Source organism: Patella vulgata, chromosome 7, assembly GCF_932274485.2.
Source record: "Patella vulgata chromosome 7, xgPatVulg1.2, whole genome shotgun sequence".
NCBI classification, from domain to species: Eukaryota; Metazoa; Mollusca; class Gastropoda; family Patellidae; genus Patella; species Patella vulgata.
In genome coordinates this window covers 37,161,123-37,180,572 of record NC_065885.2, presented here as the reverse complement: position 1 = coordinate 37,180,572, position 19,450 = coordinate 37,161,123, and the positions used below count along the sequence as shown (strand labels likewise).

The 19,450-nt window shown below is 32.6% G+C and overlaps 1 protein-coding gene across 4 annotated transcripts in view; it reads right to left on the bottom strand.

The window, feature by feature from the left end:
• The window catches only part of LOC126828712 (battenin), a 36,853-nt gene extending 18,738 nt beyond the window's left edge, over positions 1-18,115 (bottom strand). For 3 of the 4 annotated variants that reach the window (XM_050558668.2, XM_056102418.1, XM_050558669.2), the window contains exon 1: positions 4,636-4,859. In XM_050558668.2, coding sequence (XP_050414625.1) covers positions 4,636-4,768 — 133 coding nt within the window. In that variant the 5' untranslated portion in view covers positions 4,769-4,859. Of the gene's footprint in view, positions 1-4,635; positions 4,860-18,052 lie in introns of those variants that run through there. The other variant, XM_056102420.1, reaches the window with a different exon arrangement.
• Positions 18,116-19,450: the final 1,335 nt, after the last annotated feature.

Genomic DNA, 19,450 nt, shown 5'->3' with positions numbered 1-19,450 from the left:
CTAAGTCTCGCTCCTCCATTTCTAAATTAAATCAGAATATGGCTGAACCGTTCTAATCTATTTAATATCGGAGAAAACCTTAGCCATCAAAAGTTGATTATGGCCTGGAGCAGTTAATTAATATCTAATTAATAATTTAGAAAACATTTCAGGCCTAAAGAAAGACCTGCAATATTGGCAGATTTAGCTCTTGCATAATGTATGTTTAACAAAAAGTAACAACATTGATTCAATGTGTATAAATCAACTTCAGCTGAAATGTTGGATTTTAGGTAGAAATAAACCTGTAAACAATGTTCTGAGTTTCAACCGCCCAAAAATATGCGAAATCACACATTTGACTGATGTAGATTCCTTGTTGAATTGATACAGATTAATTTTAATATTTTACAACAACTTAAAATCAACATGACAACATTAGATCAATGTTTTTGGTTCAATCACACATAAAACCCAAGTTGAAAAGTAGAAATAACAAAATCTGATGATTGAAATAATAAGGTAGATATAAAATTGTTTCACTATAGAAGCCTGATGATTGTCATTAATAACATTGAATCCATGTAGATTTTTGGTAGAGGTTTACTGGGTTTGTTGTTTGCCAGAACTCTAGAAGTAATTAACGGAAATTGCTGAACAAATTCAATAGCTAGTATTCTTCATTTCACTAATTTGAAAAACGCATATAAATTTCATACAGATCAGATAATAACTTTCACTAGTTCAACAAGGACCATAACTCTAGACATGTTTCACTAATTCAAATGGTGTATATAAATTTCATACCGATCGGATGATAACTTTTGTTGTTAGAGCATTCACAAAGTGCAAAAAAGTAAAACAAGGGCCATAACTCCAGAACAAATTGACTTACGTTGACAAAGTTAATTGTCAGCAAATTTCCATGGAACAATTAATAATTGATCCGCAACAGATTACATTAGGAGATTATTCTTTATGTGTTGTCAAAAGTGTGCTACTGACCAATAATCCATTGGTGACAAACCATTGTGGTTGATAGATCTATTTCGAAATAACTGAATACATGGCAATGAAAAGTTGTTCACCTAGTCACCAAAAGCTTTGCTCGATAGGATGTTGCCAAGAAGAAACAGGCTGCCTGTGACAATAAATCAAGAATAGAATATGAAGTTAATGAGTGTCCATCAAGTTTTACAGATATTTATTCCAATTAAACAATGATCGCAAGTGTTGTGGATGAATAAATATCACTATGATTCATCAACTTCTAATGTTGTAAAAAGTCAGTGATCTACCCACACTTTAACATATCACTATTATACCAATATCAAATAGTTTTATTGTTTACTATATATCTCAAATCCATTAATATTAATTTATTCTACCATTCTATTATTAATATTAAATCAATATATAGCCATGCTCACGCTCAGGGGACTTCAAAATATTTGCCACGCTGGAAAAATTCTACATATTATACAGAGAAAAAACTCACTGTATCTACGAAACCATAAACTTCTGCACAAATTTTCCGGAAAACAAATGTGTCTACAACTATTATTCTTATATTCAATATGTATCAATAAATTGTGTTGAATGGTTTACCAGAGAATTAGATTTTCTCAAAAGATTTTTCAAATTTTATTTACCTTAGATAAATAAAATCTTGGTTTACAGATTTACATGAAAGATTTTTTACCGATGTAATATGGACTTGGGTTTTAAAGCATATTTTTCTCTTGGCAGAGTGAATAACAGGTCAAATAAATTTTTTTTAGCCCAGAAGTTACAAGCCAAGTGTCAAAAGTGAACAGATTTGCTTCTTTTTTGTTATCTAGAAACAGACCTCCCTGCTACCCCACCATCCCGCTCCCTCATCAAACCCAAAGTGGATATCATTGGTTTATATACAGTATATAATATACAATCTACTATTTTATTATCAAATAAATATTGTTTAATATAATACATGTACATGTATACACAATTAACTAATTCATTCATTCTAAACAACAGCAGGGTTCCACAAGCTGTAATAAACAGCATTTAATTGTCATTGCAAATGAAGAGTATTATGTGCCCAATATTATGTGCACTAGAATTTAAAGATCCATTAAAACTTAGATAAAGAGCTGGTCGTTCTTGCTATAAATTATTGTTTAAAAAGAGATAATGACAAATTTATTTTATCCTTAGCGTGTATTCTGAGTGTTTGAAGTTCTGACAAAATATATACCAGTAGCTTAATAGTCTTGATTGTTATGTACATGTACTATTGCTAGGAAAATAAACTAAGTCTTGATTATCCATTTTAACGTTAAATCATTAAATGGCGCAGGTGTTCTAATATATGTACATACAATATCTCACATGTTATGTGAATAAATGTCTTAATAATGATTAATGTAACATTTGAAGCAAGAAAAGACCTGCAATAGGCAGATTTAGCTCTTGCATAGTGCATCTTATAATACAAAATTAAGCAACCTAAGATTACAAGAAGTTTACTAGATGCACTTATTTCTATTTGTTTGATTTGGGGTATAGGCTGGTAGGTGAACTAGAAATTCTTTGTAACTGTGGAAAAAATTTCGATACGAATGATTCTTGAATTTTATGAAAGGTATATGTGAGTATGACTTTTGGACAAAAGTCCCCAAAAATCGGCCTCAGGCAAAAAAATTTATAGACATTTTTAGTTTTGGTATCCGAATTTTGGGAAAAAACAATATATCGTATTTTTTCTTTGACATTGTTACTTTGTATGGTGTAAAAATATAGGTTTTCTGGGTCGCAGAATCCGAAAAAGCCATTAATTTTATCGTCCGGTTACCATGGCAGCCAGTTTCATACTTGGTATCCGATTTTCAATGAAAAAATATGCAAAAAAAACGAAAAAAATGACGTGTGTGTATCTAATTATGGTTCATTTTCTAAACACTGGACGCAGTAATACAACATAATCATTTCTCGTGGTATTAAGATCAAGTTTAACATTTTTTAAAATGTTAAACTTGATCTTAATACCACGAGATATTAAAATATCATGATGAAATGCCGCCCTCTCTGTCGGTGGCAATCGTTCAGGTTCAATCTTCTTCGCATTAAACACCATTATCTGCCACCGACAGAGAGGGCGGCATTTCATCATGATATTTTAATATCTCGTGGTATTAAGATCAAGTTTAAGTATGTTAGGATTACAGTATGTTTATATATACTAGTTGTATGCTATCGTATATAAAACATGTAGATAGTCAGTGTGTCATTAACTCTTCTGAAACACACTTCTACAATCTAACTAAATATGACGTCTACACATGCTCTAGCTGCACGTTTACTAAATAACTGGTTAATCAAGACTCCTATAGACAGGAACAATACAGGAAGTTATGATATTGATGAGAATTTGACTGGTTTGAGGTGGTTACAAAGTCTAAACGTTGGTCAAATCAACAAGAATTTTTTCCACAGCTTGGAGGTTCTCCTACCAGCCTAGTAATCATATTAATCAGAATACGACATGCTGTACATAACACAAGAAATATTTGTAGATAAAGTCTATTAAAGGGTATGGAAGCTTACTGACCACATTTTTAAAATCACATGTCATCAGTGATGACCTTATTCTTGCCTTTGTCAAATCCAACTAAAATTGCACGACAAGCCAAATCATGAAACAGGAACCTCGTTTTAGCCTATTGGTATTGTAATCATGTCTATTACAGTCAGTAACCAAACTGTTGGTGTTTGGTACATGTATGCATGTCTGAAAAATATCTTCAATTTCACAATTTTTCCCGAAATCTGAACTATTATATGTATTTGTAATTTAGCATGAATAGGTTTCTCTAAAACTTATGTTAGGGATTTGTGATATTTTAAACTTTTCCAGATTTACATCATGTATGCAGAAGTTTGTATCGAAAATGTTCATTTAATTGCGACTACAGAAATAAAACAAGTGAGAGAAGTGATAAACCAATCATTTAATTGTCAAAACAAGTTGAAGATGCTTTATGTAAGATTTAGAAAAAGAGCTGGCCGTTCTTGCTATAATAATATCGTTCCAAAAAAGATAATTCAAATTAATATATTGAAAACTTCATTCAAATTACTTTAGACTGAGCGACGTTATCACTGTTTGAAGTTTTGTTTACTATTGTATAGCAATGTTACTTGGTGACTCAGCCCCACTTCTCCATTTTTAAATTTAACCATTAAATTGCAATCGTATTGTAATCCATTTACATCTGCGCCATCCGATGGTCTACAGAGTTGATTATATGCTTGTCATGCGAATAAATGTCTAAATAATAATTTACATAACATTAACCTAAAAATAAAAACCTATAAAAGGGATCTTTAAGTTAAAGCGATAATTACATAATTTCTAAGAACGTCAAAACATAATTAATTAACAGAAGTCAGAAGGATGATTTATCTTATCAACTGGAATGTACTTTTATATGTAGACCACTTCGAATTCTCCCAAACAGGATGATAACACTGTATCTTATCAGTGGAGATTAACCTTAAAAGAGTTGATAGTTTTTCAGCTACATGTGTGCCTAAATAATGGAGGTGCGATTGAGATTCATATAATGATCCTGCGATCATGAAAAAAAAATCATTCCTTGTGAGTTGACTTACTATTGTGTCTACGACGTGCACGACTGCTGCCACTCACTATTAACGGTTCACTATCATCTGATTCAATAATTAATGGGACATCATCCTCTAACGGAAGCGATTCCGTATCTGTTTTTCTATATCTACTACCCATTATATTTATATCTATTTGTTATCTATACATAAGTGTTAATCAATTTATCATTTATCAGTTTGTTTTGATAAATTTACAACGCCATGTTGTACAGGAAATTTATCACGTGACGAAACGTAAATCATGTGACGACTATGAGACTACTCTATTTAGTTGGCATTTGGGCTCAGACTAGTAATCCTCTCCTTTAATTAATTGCCTCGTTAATGATCGGCACTTTGTTCTTTGTGTGCTTTTTATACGTAATAAGCTGCGCCCCTTTGCCAGCACATAATCGCCATATATTAGGTTTTAACTGGTAGGCATTTATGTTCAGCGGAATTTATTAAGACCAACCATTTGCGTTAAAGTGGTTATGTTATATATAGCCCAAAATGTCTGGTTCCGAGAGTGAGTCAACCGTCAAACCAGACATTGAAAGGAAAGAAAATATGAGAACAAGGACCAGAATGACGGTTCATGCAGAGTGCGCGTCATTAAATCAGGTCCAGGAATGACTTTTGGGTTGTTGTAATCCTTCGCATGTAAGCTTACCGGTATTGAATTTAAGTTGCAACCAATAACGATCAGAATATTCTTTAGTGGGGTCTATTACTCATATAGCCGAGAATTACCCCACATAATCTGTCATGTTGCTAGACATTATATATTTGGAGAGTGGAGTGTGTGTGGGGGGGGGGGGGGAGGGGGGGTCTGTGTGTCGCCTACAAGCCGCAATTAAAACTTTACATACTTATTCCTTATAGGCCTACCCTAAGGATGATCCCTATTGTTTTTGGTGCATGCCCGACTCCCAGGGGCAGAAACACATCCATGTTTGTATCTGTTTTTTTGTCGTCCACAGTTCGCATTTCTTAACGGATCCATTTCAAACTTTGCATACTTATTCATTATACCCTAAGGATCATCAGTATTGTTTTTGGTGCATACCCACGCCCCAGGGCAGAGCCACGCCCATTTTCTTTTTGTATGTGTGTCGCCTACAAGCCGCAATCATTCATCGATCGTCTTGAAAAATTTTCATACTTATTCCTGATACCCTAAGATGACCCTTATTGTTTTTGGTGCCTATTTTTTTGTATATGTTTGTTTGTCGTCAACAGTCCGCATTTCTTAACGGATCCATTTGGAACTGTACATACTTCTTCCTGATACCCTAAGGAACATCCCTATTGTTTGTGGTGCATGCCCAACCCCCGGGGATAGAGACACGCCCATTTCCTTTTTTGTGTTTCTGTGTGTCGCCTACAGGCCGTAATTCTTGTGGTTTGTCTACAGGCTGGAATTCTAAATGGATCATCTTGGAACTGGGTATATTTATTCTTTACAGTGTTTATTTTGGTGCATGTCCCGCCCCCCAGGAGTGTGGTGCCACACCCACTTTTTTGTTAACCTTTATCTGCAAATACTCTACAGGTTGCAATAGTTAACAGATTTTGTTCAAATTCAGCATATCAATTATTTCAATAACAGGGTGATAATTATTTATATTGTTCCATATCCAACTCCCAGGGGCTGAGCCACGCCCAATTTTTGTATTTATCGTCTACAGGCTGCATTCTGAAATTCCTTCTACTGTAAGACCACAACTATTTATTTTGGTGAATGCCTCGACCCCCTGGGGTGGTGTTAATTTTAGTCTGTAAATTTGGCAAAACAAACCCAACACCTAGTCTTCTTTGCCTCTTGTCATATTACATTCATATTTCATTCTCTTCATTTTAAAAAGTACCATATCAATGAAAGCAGGAATGTGGACGTATATTGCAACGTTAGCGATGCTCTCGTTTGTTATTTTATGCACTTTGTTTATTATTAGAGGTTGTCATATTTGATATATTCCGATATTTTCGTTTGTACGGTGTCCATTACCCCGACTTGTGCAGAAAAGCAAGACAGCAATCATTTTTTTCAGTTTGGTTATATATCAGAATTTGAATAATTCAGTTTAATTGTATTCCAAGTTTCTTGTATGAACCCAGTATAGATAACCAGTGTGACGCACTATAACGTGTATCCGTCATAGACATATTATTACTAGTAGAAGGTAAAGCATCTATAGCGGGATAAGTTTCATTTTTAATGTGTAGCTGGCAAAGAAGGTGTCTCTGGTCTTTCTGGTCAACGAAATTTAACGTTCCATGGTGGTTCACTTGGTGAATCGTGTGGTACATACAGAATTCAAAGAGGAGGTGAAATGCCATCGAACGATATAATGCTCATTCAGGCACTGCCCAGCTAATTATAGAAAGTAAAAATAAATACCATTTAGCTTTTTCCAACATGTTTATATTGGTCCCATATTGGTTACGTTTGGTATATAATTATATATTGTTTATACAGGAATTAGTACGAGATGTATAGTGTATCAAGACGTTCATGAATTCAAAATTGAAAGAATTTTTTATAGGGTTATTTAGTCTTTTACATGGGGTGACGGAAGTCGAATGTTTAGAGAACTGTACTCGCGATTATGATGACCCGGATTCGAATCACGACGCGAGCCGAGAAGAACCTTGGGAGTTTAGATTTTTTAGCCCGGTTCCGACGTGTTAGGGGTAACGTCTGTGGAACTGACAAAGGAAGTGTTACTCGTCGTTAGGGTGAGGCGATGACAGTTCATCCTGCCACACTGACATGTGTGTAAGAGAGCCTTGGCAATTGAATTCGAAGAGGTGTATCCGAAGACGAGGCCGTTCGGGTGAAATGCACTTCCCAAATATATCCCATGTATCCATAGTGAATAAAAAATAATCGTGTGTTAGTCTCAAAATGACCCGCGTATAGTGTCAACGAGAGGTTAATCTGCACCATTTTACTTAACACAATACACAGATATTATTATTATTAGTATTATTACAGCATATTATAGTGCCCCCTTCATATAAAATGTTCAGAGGCACTTTACAAAGTGGCAATGTAATCATAAATAAACAACAAGATTATGGACATGTTAACGATTGTATACAGTGTCAGTTAAAAGCCTGATTAAATAAATGTGTTTTAAGTTGTTTTTAAAAGAATATAGAGATGTACAACATCTTAAACTAAATGGTAGATTATTCCATAAAACAGGTGCTTGATAACTAAATGAGCGCTGACCATAGTTGAACAGTTTTGGGCTTTAAAAGTAGTTTATCTGATGTACATAATGTTCGGCCAGGTGTATAAAGACCTGAGAGGTAAACAGGAGCTAAATTATTTAAACATTTAAAAGTAAGTAATAAAATCTTAAAATCAATTCGATATTTAACAGGTAACCAGTGTAAATTATATAAAACAGGAGTTATGTGGTCACATTTCTTAGTTAAAGTTATAAGTCTAGCTGCAGTATTCTGTACTTTTTGTATATAATTTATCGATAAGCTTTAAAGGTAAACCAACTAAAAGTGAATAAGTTATCTAATCGAGAAGTGACCAGAGAATTAACAAGTGACTTAGTGGCGTCTACAGTTACAAATTTACGTATTTTATCAATATTTCTGATATTAAAATAGCACAATTTACAAATATTATTTACTTGAACACCCATAAGCATAAAACTATCAAAGATTGCCCCAATATTACGAGCAGAATAAGATGAAAATATATCACAATTACCAATTACAACAAAGGGGTTATCATGTGAAAATTTACTTAATTGGTGCCTTGAGCCTAATAACAAATATTCGGTTTTATCATCATTCAATTTTACAGAGTTCTTTGGCATCCATTTTCTAATTTCACTAATACAGTTCACAAGTTGCAATTTTGATAAATTGAAAGAAGATGGACAATTAGGTGTAAATGAAATATATAATTGAGTATCATCGGCATACAAATGAAAGCTTAGCCCATATTTTCTGACAATATCACCTAATGGTGACGTATAGAGGGTAGATAAAATCGGACCAGATGATATATTGAATTTTAGTAAAGATTTCTGATCAGGTCACAAGACCTTCTACTCATTGTAAGGTTACTTGAGATATCAGACTACAGGTACACTGTATTAATCTTCTGGTTAGACATCTTAAAGATATTACACTGATGGCAGATCCAATAGCACAACGGGGGCCGCGGTACCTCAGCCAAGAAGACGCTGGGGTGCTCTAGTTATATTTATTCGGTGTGCTCCGGGTAATAACTTGTGCGGGCTAGATAATAACCAAAGAGCGTCAGACATATATTTTTTGTATTTTGCGTCCCTTACCGGGCTCCGTAGATATCATAAAAAAGTCAATATAACATTTATGCTCCATCGTACGTGAAAATGTTATGGAAATTGAAGCTATGAATGTTATTATACAGTTTCCCACTACGTCTCCGATTGGGTCAGTGTTTAGTAGAATATACAAAACGAAATGGAAAGAACGGGAATGTTGAGAAATTCAATCATCGACGTTGTACATATGTTACTCTTTAAAAGTTGAATTGCTGGCCATGGTTACAAATCAAAAATCTTAATGGCAAAAGACCAGCAATTCGTAACCCCATTTCAACAATTCGCGGTATTAAAGAAACCAGAGTCCAATCTATTTTAAGTCAAGTCGCGATATTGGCAAATAAAAAAAAACACCAACAAATATTTTACTTTTATAAGATTTATAGGGCATGTTTCAATCTAAACACAGGGTTAAAGAATAAATTAATTTTAAAATAGTTTTACAATAATATTTATAATAGTTCTAAGATGCAGAACAGCTACTAAGCACTATAATATATCACATTCATACATGATTAAATATTAAACATGTTAAATATATCTATATCATTATCAACATTATCTAATGGTGGAATACATATTTCATTATAATCATTATTTAAAAATGTAGAATAGTTTGATGTATTTAGTCCATGGTTTTTATTAAAGTTTTTATCAAGGTCTTTCTGCCACCAATCATGATCACCACTTCCATCTGATATTAAAGATAAATCTAAAGAATCCCTTGATTCATCATTGACAATATTCGTAGATTCATCAGTAAAATTAATAACTAGCAGATCATCAAAACACGTCATTTCATCAGAATTAACGTCACAACTGGAAAGAGGTGAAGACATTGTATAACTATTAAGGTCATCAGCTTCATCACCGGAAACTTCTGGAGTTATGAATTTACCGTAACTATCATCATTTAAAATGTTTTCAGTTTTAATTTTTACACCATTTATTTCTATGTCTCGCTGTAGGACTGACGACCAATCAAAACCAGTTTTACAAGCCAGTTCTGGTTGTTCTGTTGGTGTATTAAAAGATGAATGACTGTCAGATCTGTTCTCTTCAACTAAATTATAATTTGAAACTGTCAATGTCTCTTCTTTTATCTTAGTTCGTTTAGCTGATGGAGGAAAGCAGAAATCCTCACTTGCTATACGTTTCTTTGTGATATCAGTTTGTAGAATATCTTCCATTTCTGGTTTTATTCTCCAATATCCACCTTTACCAGATTCATTAGGTCGTCGAGAGATCTTCTCAAAACGTTTGTTTAAAGATAGATTGTGTCGAACTGAATTTTTCCAGTGAGAATCAGACATTTTGTAGTAAGGAAAATTATCAGTGATCCACTTGTAAATTGAAGATAAATTGATTTTCTTCTCCTTTGTTTCGTTGATTGCCATAGAGATGAGGGTGGCGTATGAATACGGTGGTTTATTGAAACCATTGTTTTTATAATATCTATATTCTGTAGACTGCCTGTCTTCATCACTGGTGCCTGGTAAACGATCTCGGGTACTGGTAAATTTTGACTTGGTGCTGACGTGGGTTTATTCTTGTTGATTTGACCAACGTTTAGACTTTGTAACCACCTCAAACCAGTCAAATTCTCATCAATATCATAACTTCCTGTATTGTTCCTGTCTATAGGATTCTTGATTAACCAGTTATTTAGTAAACGTGCAGCTAGAGCATGTGTAGACGTCATATTTAGTTAGATTGTAGAAGTGTGTTTCAGAAGAGTTAATGACACACTGACTATCTACATGTTTTATATACGATAGCATACAACTAGTATATATAAACATACTGTAATCCGATCATAGTCAGCAATACAATAATCACTGCTATTTCTTTATATCAATCTTATTACAGTTAGTTTACTTTATACCGCGTTTAATGTCAAATTTCTGTTAACCCGTAATCCTTTAACTAACTGTTACAGATTGATATACATGTAGCACTAATTAACGTAATGCCATTTGATTAATTAAAAAAGATAATTTCTTTCTATAACTACAACCACCAAAGCCCTTGCTTCACCAAAAGATAAACAAGAAATTGAAACATAGTAGCATTATATATATATAATATATATTAATAGATTTTACGATATCTACCTATCTTTTACTTTCTAAATGTGTATAGGATGGTCTTTTCGTTGTTGTGTTCATGTATATCGATCACAGTTTGTACACGTTTATGACAGCTACTTAAAACTCATTAAATGTTGTTTTTATATATAATCTAACTGTTGTTGTTTGATATGTCATTTTGTTAAAATCAACCTGGTAAAACATGTAATTTGCTGTAATTGATAACCCCATTTTGTTAATGTTGACATCATTACAGTTTTGCAATGTTCTCTATACAGCTAATTTTTTTTATGTAATTCAAACTGCTGAATGTATTATGAAATTTCAATGTTTTCATGAATTACAGAAGCTGAGATAGGATAATTGTTGCATATATATTGTATGATTTTTCTTGATGAATGTAAATAAATATAAAACATAAACTTTGATGCAACTTTTATGTAATGATTTCATTGGCATTAAAATATTTCCTAACTATCTAGATAAATGTAGGTCCATAACAAACCTCCATAGAGAGGGGAAATTCTGTCGATTGGTCCAATCAAACCTACTCCTGAGATCTGTTCATTATAAATTATCATTTATTTGTGTCTTTTGGTTTTATTTAGAGGGGATAATCATTATCAATCAGCAAGGGGTCTATCGGCGCCTCTTATTTCCAACTAAACCTAACCCCTGGGTCAATAGTATGTTGGTACCTCTAATCTAACATGTTTCTGAGATCTGTTCATGATAAATTATCTTTTATTTGTATCTTTTGGTTTTGTTTTAGAGGGGAAAATCATTATTAATCAGCTAGGTTCTATCGGCGCCTCTAATTGACAACCAAACCTAACCCCATACCGAAGCTTAATTACCACATATATGTAGCCTAAAAGAAATGGCGGCAGTGACAAACTTATCGTTATGTTTTCTGAGCCAACCATTTATTAGGTGGCTTGTTATAGGATAGTAACAAGTATTTGGCATAAAATATTGTAAAAATGAAATTAGTTAGTTTTTAAAGTACTTTCCACAAGAAACTCAGATGTGTTTGTAATTATACTACAAATACTGATGTTTAAATATATATAGTTATTACATACAGATTAATGTTGATTATTTTACAGTATTTGTGTAAAACTAGTCAAATGATGTTTTTACATACCTGGATTAATCCATGTCGGTTTTATTACACATGACACTGACATTTCAAATACTAAGCAAACTTATTAATGAATATAATAGCAACACTGATGTTTATTTTAATTGTTTATAATATATGTGTATAATATTTTCTGAAATAAAATTAATACATAATTATCACGCAATATAAGTATTAAGATCTTCTAAGTTTATTTCAAGTTTCTTTCTCAAAACTATGATGTATTTTAGCCCTATAACAATTTTGTTCAGCGTTCCCAATCGTTTTACCCACGTGAACTTTACCAAATTATGATGATTAAAGCTTTATGTATAGAATAAATCTACATTATGATGATAAAAGCTGTATGAAATGGATAGATCTAAATTTTAACGAATACAGTTTTATGAATAGAATAAATCTTATCTATGACGAATAAAGTTGTACGAATAGAATAAATCTAAATTATGACGATTAAAGATTTATGAATAGAATAAATGTAAATTATGATGAATATAATGAATATAATGAATCGATTGTCAAATACCGGTGCTACGATAATAACCAATCTACACTACATCTTGTCATGTCAAAGCTTCAAACATTCATAACTTTGCTCAAATTTGACTGATATTTTCAATATATTAATTTTAATTTTCAAGAACCACCATTTATTTATCTAAATCTTCAAAATGCGTTTTAAAGCTTTGTGAACCGAATAAATATAAAATTAAGAGAGACAGATATTATGTTATTCCGGATGAAAAGTCAACAAATACGTATGGGGCAATAGCAAGATTGGCATCAGCGTTGTTGATTGGTCCAAAGAAATTTATTTTCGGTCTTTCTGCTTTGTTTTGCTTGATTAATGAATAAGGATTAATTAGGATTATTGGTTTCCAAACCTTCTAACACCCAAGCACTGGCATAGTAAGGCCGGGTTTATCCAAATTTCATTTTTCCAGTTTTGTAAATTTTTTGTAAAATTATTTAATTTTTGGATATGATGGTTAGAATGTGCATATACATAGCATAAAATTATTTTTCCGTTTCCGCAACCTTTTGCCAATCTTTCGATATGTTGTGTAGAATATACATATCTATAACATAACTTGTCTTGTCGCCTACCTTTGCTATTCTCTGGGTGCTTTTACCAAAAAATATCGGTCATTGGTAGGACCGGAAGAACAGCCCACAACAAAATACTATGCCAATGTTAAACGTTCTAAATAAGAAGCTTTAAGATGTCTTAAACTGCATGTGGTTTCCTTATAGATGATTGAAAAGTTGTCTCGTATTTTTATGGCAACTATTGGAACACTGCCAGCCAATATTGCCAGTCAGTCTAATACATGGGTAATGCTAAAACCATTCGCGGCTAGTATATGGGTAATACTGTTAACCATCCCCAGCCTAGACATGAGTAATATTGCCAGCAGTAATAGGTGGGTAATGCAACAATCTATTGTCGGCTAGTACATGGGTAATAATGCCAACCATTCACAGTTTAAACATAGGTAATATTGCCAATTAGTCTAATAAATGCGTAATGCTAAGAATTATTGTCGGCTAGTACATGGGTAATACTGTCAACTATTCAGCTAGTAAATGGGTAATACTGTTCATGAGTATTAATGCCAACTATTCTCACCTAGTATAAGGGTAATATTATCAGTCCACCCCAGCTAATACATGAGCAATACTATTTTTCGCGGCAAGTTCATAGGCAATCCCGCCATATACATAGGTAGTGCTACCAACCACTCTCGGCTAGTTCATGGGTATTACTGCTAAGAATTTACAACAATAGTGCATGGGTAATACTGCCAACTATTCTCAGCTAGTAAATGGGTAATATTGCCAGCCAGTTCCAGCTAATACATGGGTAATACTGCCAACCATTCTCAGATAGTACATGGGCAATACTGCCAACAATTCTGAGCTAGTACATGGGTAATAGTGCCAATCATTCTCAGCTAGTACATGGGCAATACTGCCAACCATTCTCAACTAGTACATGGGTAATACTGCCAACCGTTCTCAGATAGTACATGGGCAATACAGCCAACCATTCTGAGCTAGTATATGTGCAATATTGCAAACCAAACTACTGGGAAGGAATATATTTAAAACAAATTATCTGAAAGTTGGGAATAGTTGATAAAGTAACATGTACAGGTATGTGTATTCTGGTAACACAAATCAACCTAAAGAAAAGAATGATGCGTAGATTATTTTGAGAATAACATACGGTTATTTGATTATTGTTACAGGGAAGAATTTTGCACGAACAGACGTGTTTCCGTCTCATTCAGTTTTTTGTACCAACAGGGTCTACACATGATAAGTGAACATAAAAACCAAGTCTAAATAAGAGAGGTTTTGATGATTACGGTATAAATAGTTTATATATATAAATAGGGTATATATAGTTTATTGTTCTTAAATACATGTACACGTAAATATAAATACGGTATAAATAATTTATTATTCTTAAATACATGTATATATAAATACGGTATACATAGTTTATTATTCTTAAATACATGTAAATATAAATACGGTATAAATAGTTTATTATTCTTAAATACATGTACATGTACATGTAAATATAAATACGGTATACATAGTTTATTATTCTTAAATACGTGTACATGCAAATATAAATACGGTACACATAGTTTATTATTCTTAAATACATGAACATGTAAATATAAATACGGTATACATAGTTTATTATTCTTAAATACATGTATATATAAATACGATATACATAGTTTATTATTCTTAAATACATGTATATATAAATACGATATATATAGTTTATTATTCTTAAATACATGTACATGCAAATATAAATAAGTATACATAGTTTATTATTCTTAAATTCATGTACATTGTATATATGATTAAGATGAGGATAGAAAAACATTTCATATATATATATTACATAATATTGTATATTGTGAAAGCTTTGCTTTCGGAGAATGTATATAAAAACTACAAATACTAATAGGTATCACAGATAACTTTCCGTGGCACGAAGGCTTAGGACAAAAATCCCTAAATAAATTACGATAAATGCAGTAAAGAACATTCATGAAGCCTATCATCACAAATAACTTTTCAACATTGAAAATTAACAAAACATATTCCGGGTTTATATTGCATACTATTCAATATTTTAAAAAGTTTGGTTTTGGGAGAATATAAAAAAAAATTACTAATATCACAGATTGCGTATCACAGATAACTTTCCACAGCTCGAAGGCATAGGAAAGAAATCCCTACATAAATTACGAGAAATACAGTAATGAACATTCAAGAAGCCCATCAACACTTCCCCCATAATCACCAGAATAGCAACTGATCGTATCAAATGATCCAGATAAATAATGTACCTCTTCATGGTTCCCTTCTAATTCATCTAATTCCATTACTTCATCACAATATAAACCACTAGATGGTGTCTCTGTTGTTACCCCTGGACTCATGACGTGGTTCTCTTCTGAAATATGTTCAGCGCACAACATGACACCATTTTGTATACCTTCAATATTCGGGTATATAATATAGGTATTTGTTTTATTTAAATAAACGAGAACGTTGACGTCATCATAAGCATAAAGAGATTGGTCAGTTATCAGCACTTCATTTTCAGTTTCCTGATGAACAAGTCTGTTTATTTCATTTGAATTTTGTAACGCATCGCCATTTGGTAAAACCATGTTCTGTTGGACTTGATTTTCACAAGAATTCATGAACTGTAAATAGGACTGGAAACTCTTTAGTGACGTTGTATTATCAAATTCTAGACAGGATTTTACACATATCACCCACCCTTTTGCTAGCGAAGACTGTTGATTTGCTATATCATTATCCTGACTTAAATAGTCTTTTTCTTCCGGTAGACTTTCTGTGTTTTGAAAAAATTGACGACCACATCTTGGTAGGTTATCCTTATTTTTGAGAGTTCTTAATTTTCGCTTGCCTTGACGACAAAATACTGCAAATAAATCAAGATAATAATTTTTCATTTTGAAATAATATAAATAAAAGCTAAACGATTTTTCCGTGTCCACACACGGCGTTTCTTCACTAGCTAAAACATTCCACACATCAAAGGTGACCAATGTAGTATTTGTGATGGTTCCGTGTTCATAGATTAAACTAGATTATCTTTCTAACTTCTAATTTCATATTAAAATGACGCTTTTGCTAAGAAATAATAAAATACTTACCAAAGGCAAGTGACTATCTTCATTTGGTAACAAATCCATAGTTTTGATAATATTGTGAACAGATTATTCCTTTAAAAATACAAAATGGCACCCTTCATATCGATTCTAATGGCCTTTTCTACCAAGTTTGATATCGTAGACATGGGCAAAATTTCTTTATTTATATTAATTATTATATACTATTGTAAATATTGATATGAAGAGAAAAACTTAACCAATAAAAATTCAGATACCAACCATGGTCGTGAAGGGGATTAACGGTGGATAATTAATCTATTCATTAATCCCGAAAATAAAGGTAGCAAAACTTAAAATAAACCTCGTGGACCAATCAACAGCACCTGTGTCAAACTGACTATTGCCCCATGCGTATTTGTTTGTAAAATGTTAGATGTTCTCAGGCTAGTAATTCTCATCCACCCATTTAATGTTAAATAAATGATAGTTTTGGCCTAGATAATATTTCTTAATTAAAGTATCGAAAGACCTGATCAAACGAATCTATAGACAGAGATATCATTTATTGAGCGATCATCCTAATTCATGTCTATTTACTTCCTGTTCTTTCCGCCTCAAAATCATGAATATTCACCAAGTGGTATAAATATAAATTTAAACGCTGTCTCCCATGATTAGATGAAAGCGTCAACAAAGCTGGTCATGAACAGGAGGGGGGGGGGGCTGTAAACAGAGGCACTATTTCATGAGATCAGAGGATGCATTACTTGTCTGGTTTTAAATAATAGTATTCATAATTTAGTTACCATTATTTATATTTGTCTCTGCAGAAAGCTATAATCACCATAACTTGGAAGAGCTCTTGTCGGCTTAAAGATGAGGCAATCAGAAATAAACAGGGTGGTATAGGGATAAAAGACATCATTGCTTTGAGAAAGAAATTTGAAATTTTGATTTGAAAAACAGAACAAGTTGTTAATACTGATATACCGTTAAAAATACATTTATTAATTTTATTTCAGTAAATACAGTACACCCATACCATAAACTATGACAATAACCACTAGTGTAGCTATATTATTATTTATTAAGCTAATTATATTACTTCTCATAATGCTGACTGATATTCTAATGGTGAACAATATTAACATTTTTTTCTAACACTATTTATTCAATAAATATTTACATAATATAAATGTAATATGTATAAATCTGGGATCTGAAAACAAGCCGGGGCTAATATAAATTCATCTCATAATGCTGACTGATATTCTAATATTATATACAAGGGTGAACACTATTAATTGCCATATGTTAAATTATATGACACACCCTTAATCAACTCTCCAGAATATCGGATGTTCGCAATTTTCAATGGTTTGAACCAAAATCGCCTATTAATAATTTTATTAAAAAATGGACAATCGGGAGTTTCTTTACTAGCGTAACAACTGTGGCAATGGCAATCGTAGTCCAGCTCTGAACGAGGTCTCATTACACTCACCTCTACGTTCAGGGACCGTGTTATTGAAGCCTTGGCGAAAAAGTTTGGCTTCCCAGTCAATTTTACTGGGCAACTTTTTACTGCGAAACGGTCGCGTGCCAGTCCCTGTGAACGTCTGAACAATATAAATGAACATCTTAGTGAGAAAATAAGACCTTGCTTACCTCGCTAGAGTCAGTATGAGCGACACGACACACTGTTAAAAAATACGTCTCCGTCTTCTAACCGACTTGGCAGACATCATTGAAAGGGTAACGCACAAATTTAAGAACTCGGTCATATAAGATGAAACGAAATTTAAGTAAGCCTGGGAGAAAAAAAAATGAAATCTTTGAAAAGTTGAGAATCTTCAGTGACTTATTGCTTTGCCTAGCTAAATTACAATAATTTACAATCAAATTCTTTCAAAAATCCCAATAACTCCGACGGGTTAAATTTATTTAGTTTAATTAGAAATTAGGGTCGCCGAAAGGTCCCTACCTGATTACTAATGATGGTCTCTTCCTTTCTAACACAATTATATATATAATTGAATGTGGGTAGAACTCAGATTAAGGGAAACGAAAGAATAAAGATTCTGTATGAAAGATTATTCCAGACCTTTATTTATAAATTTATCTCACATACTTGTTTTATCTCATCACAAGCCACGTCGTGTCTAGTTCCGACATTTCTTTTAATGTACACAGGTGGTAATTTAGCTTCAATTAATTTTAAAACTCCATGCATGGGGCTAGGTTTCGTTGGAAATTAGAGGCGCCGATAGACTCCTAGCTGATTAATAATGATTGTCCCTTCCATTCTAAAACAAAACCATAAGACACATACAAAAGATAATTTAATCTGAACATATCCCAGAATTATGTTAGATTGAAGCGACCGACAGAATATCCCCTCTCTATGGAGATTTCTTCAGGATCTACGTTTAACTAGATAATTGGGAAATATTTTAATATCAACGGAATCATTATCTAAAAGTTGCATTGATGCGATCCAATGCAATTATTATCCTATCTCAGCTTCTGTTGTCATGAAAACGTTGAACTTGTAATTTAACCATACTTTTAGCGGTTTAAGTTTGATAAAGAAAAGAAAGTTACACTGTCGAAACTGTAAGTTCATGAAAAGATTGAAATTGGAATTTCAAGAAACATTTAGAATTTCATAAAGAAAATATAGTTGCAAAGCTGTATAGAGAACACTGTAAAACTGTAAAGATGTCAATAAATAGAAATGGGTTATCAATTACAACAAATTACATGTTTTACAAGGTTAATTTTAATATAATGGAATATCAAACAACAACAGTTAGATTATATCAAAACAACATTTAACGAGTTTTAAGTAGCTGTCATCAACGTGTACAACCTGTGATCAATATACACACAACAACGAACTAAACAATCTGTGCAAATTTAGCTGGACGGATATCATAAAATCTGTGTAAATTATAATATATATAATTTATTGTTGATTTGTTTTTCTTTTGGTGGCGGACGAATGGAGGTGGGGTAGTTGTGGAAAGAAAATTATCTTTTGTATAGAATGAACGGATAAATGAA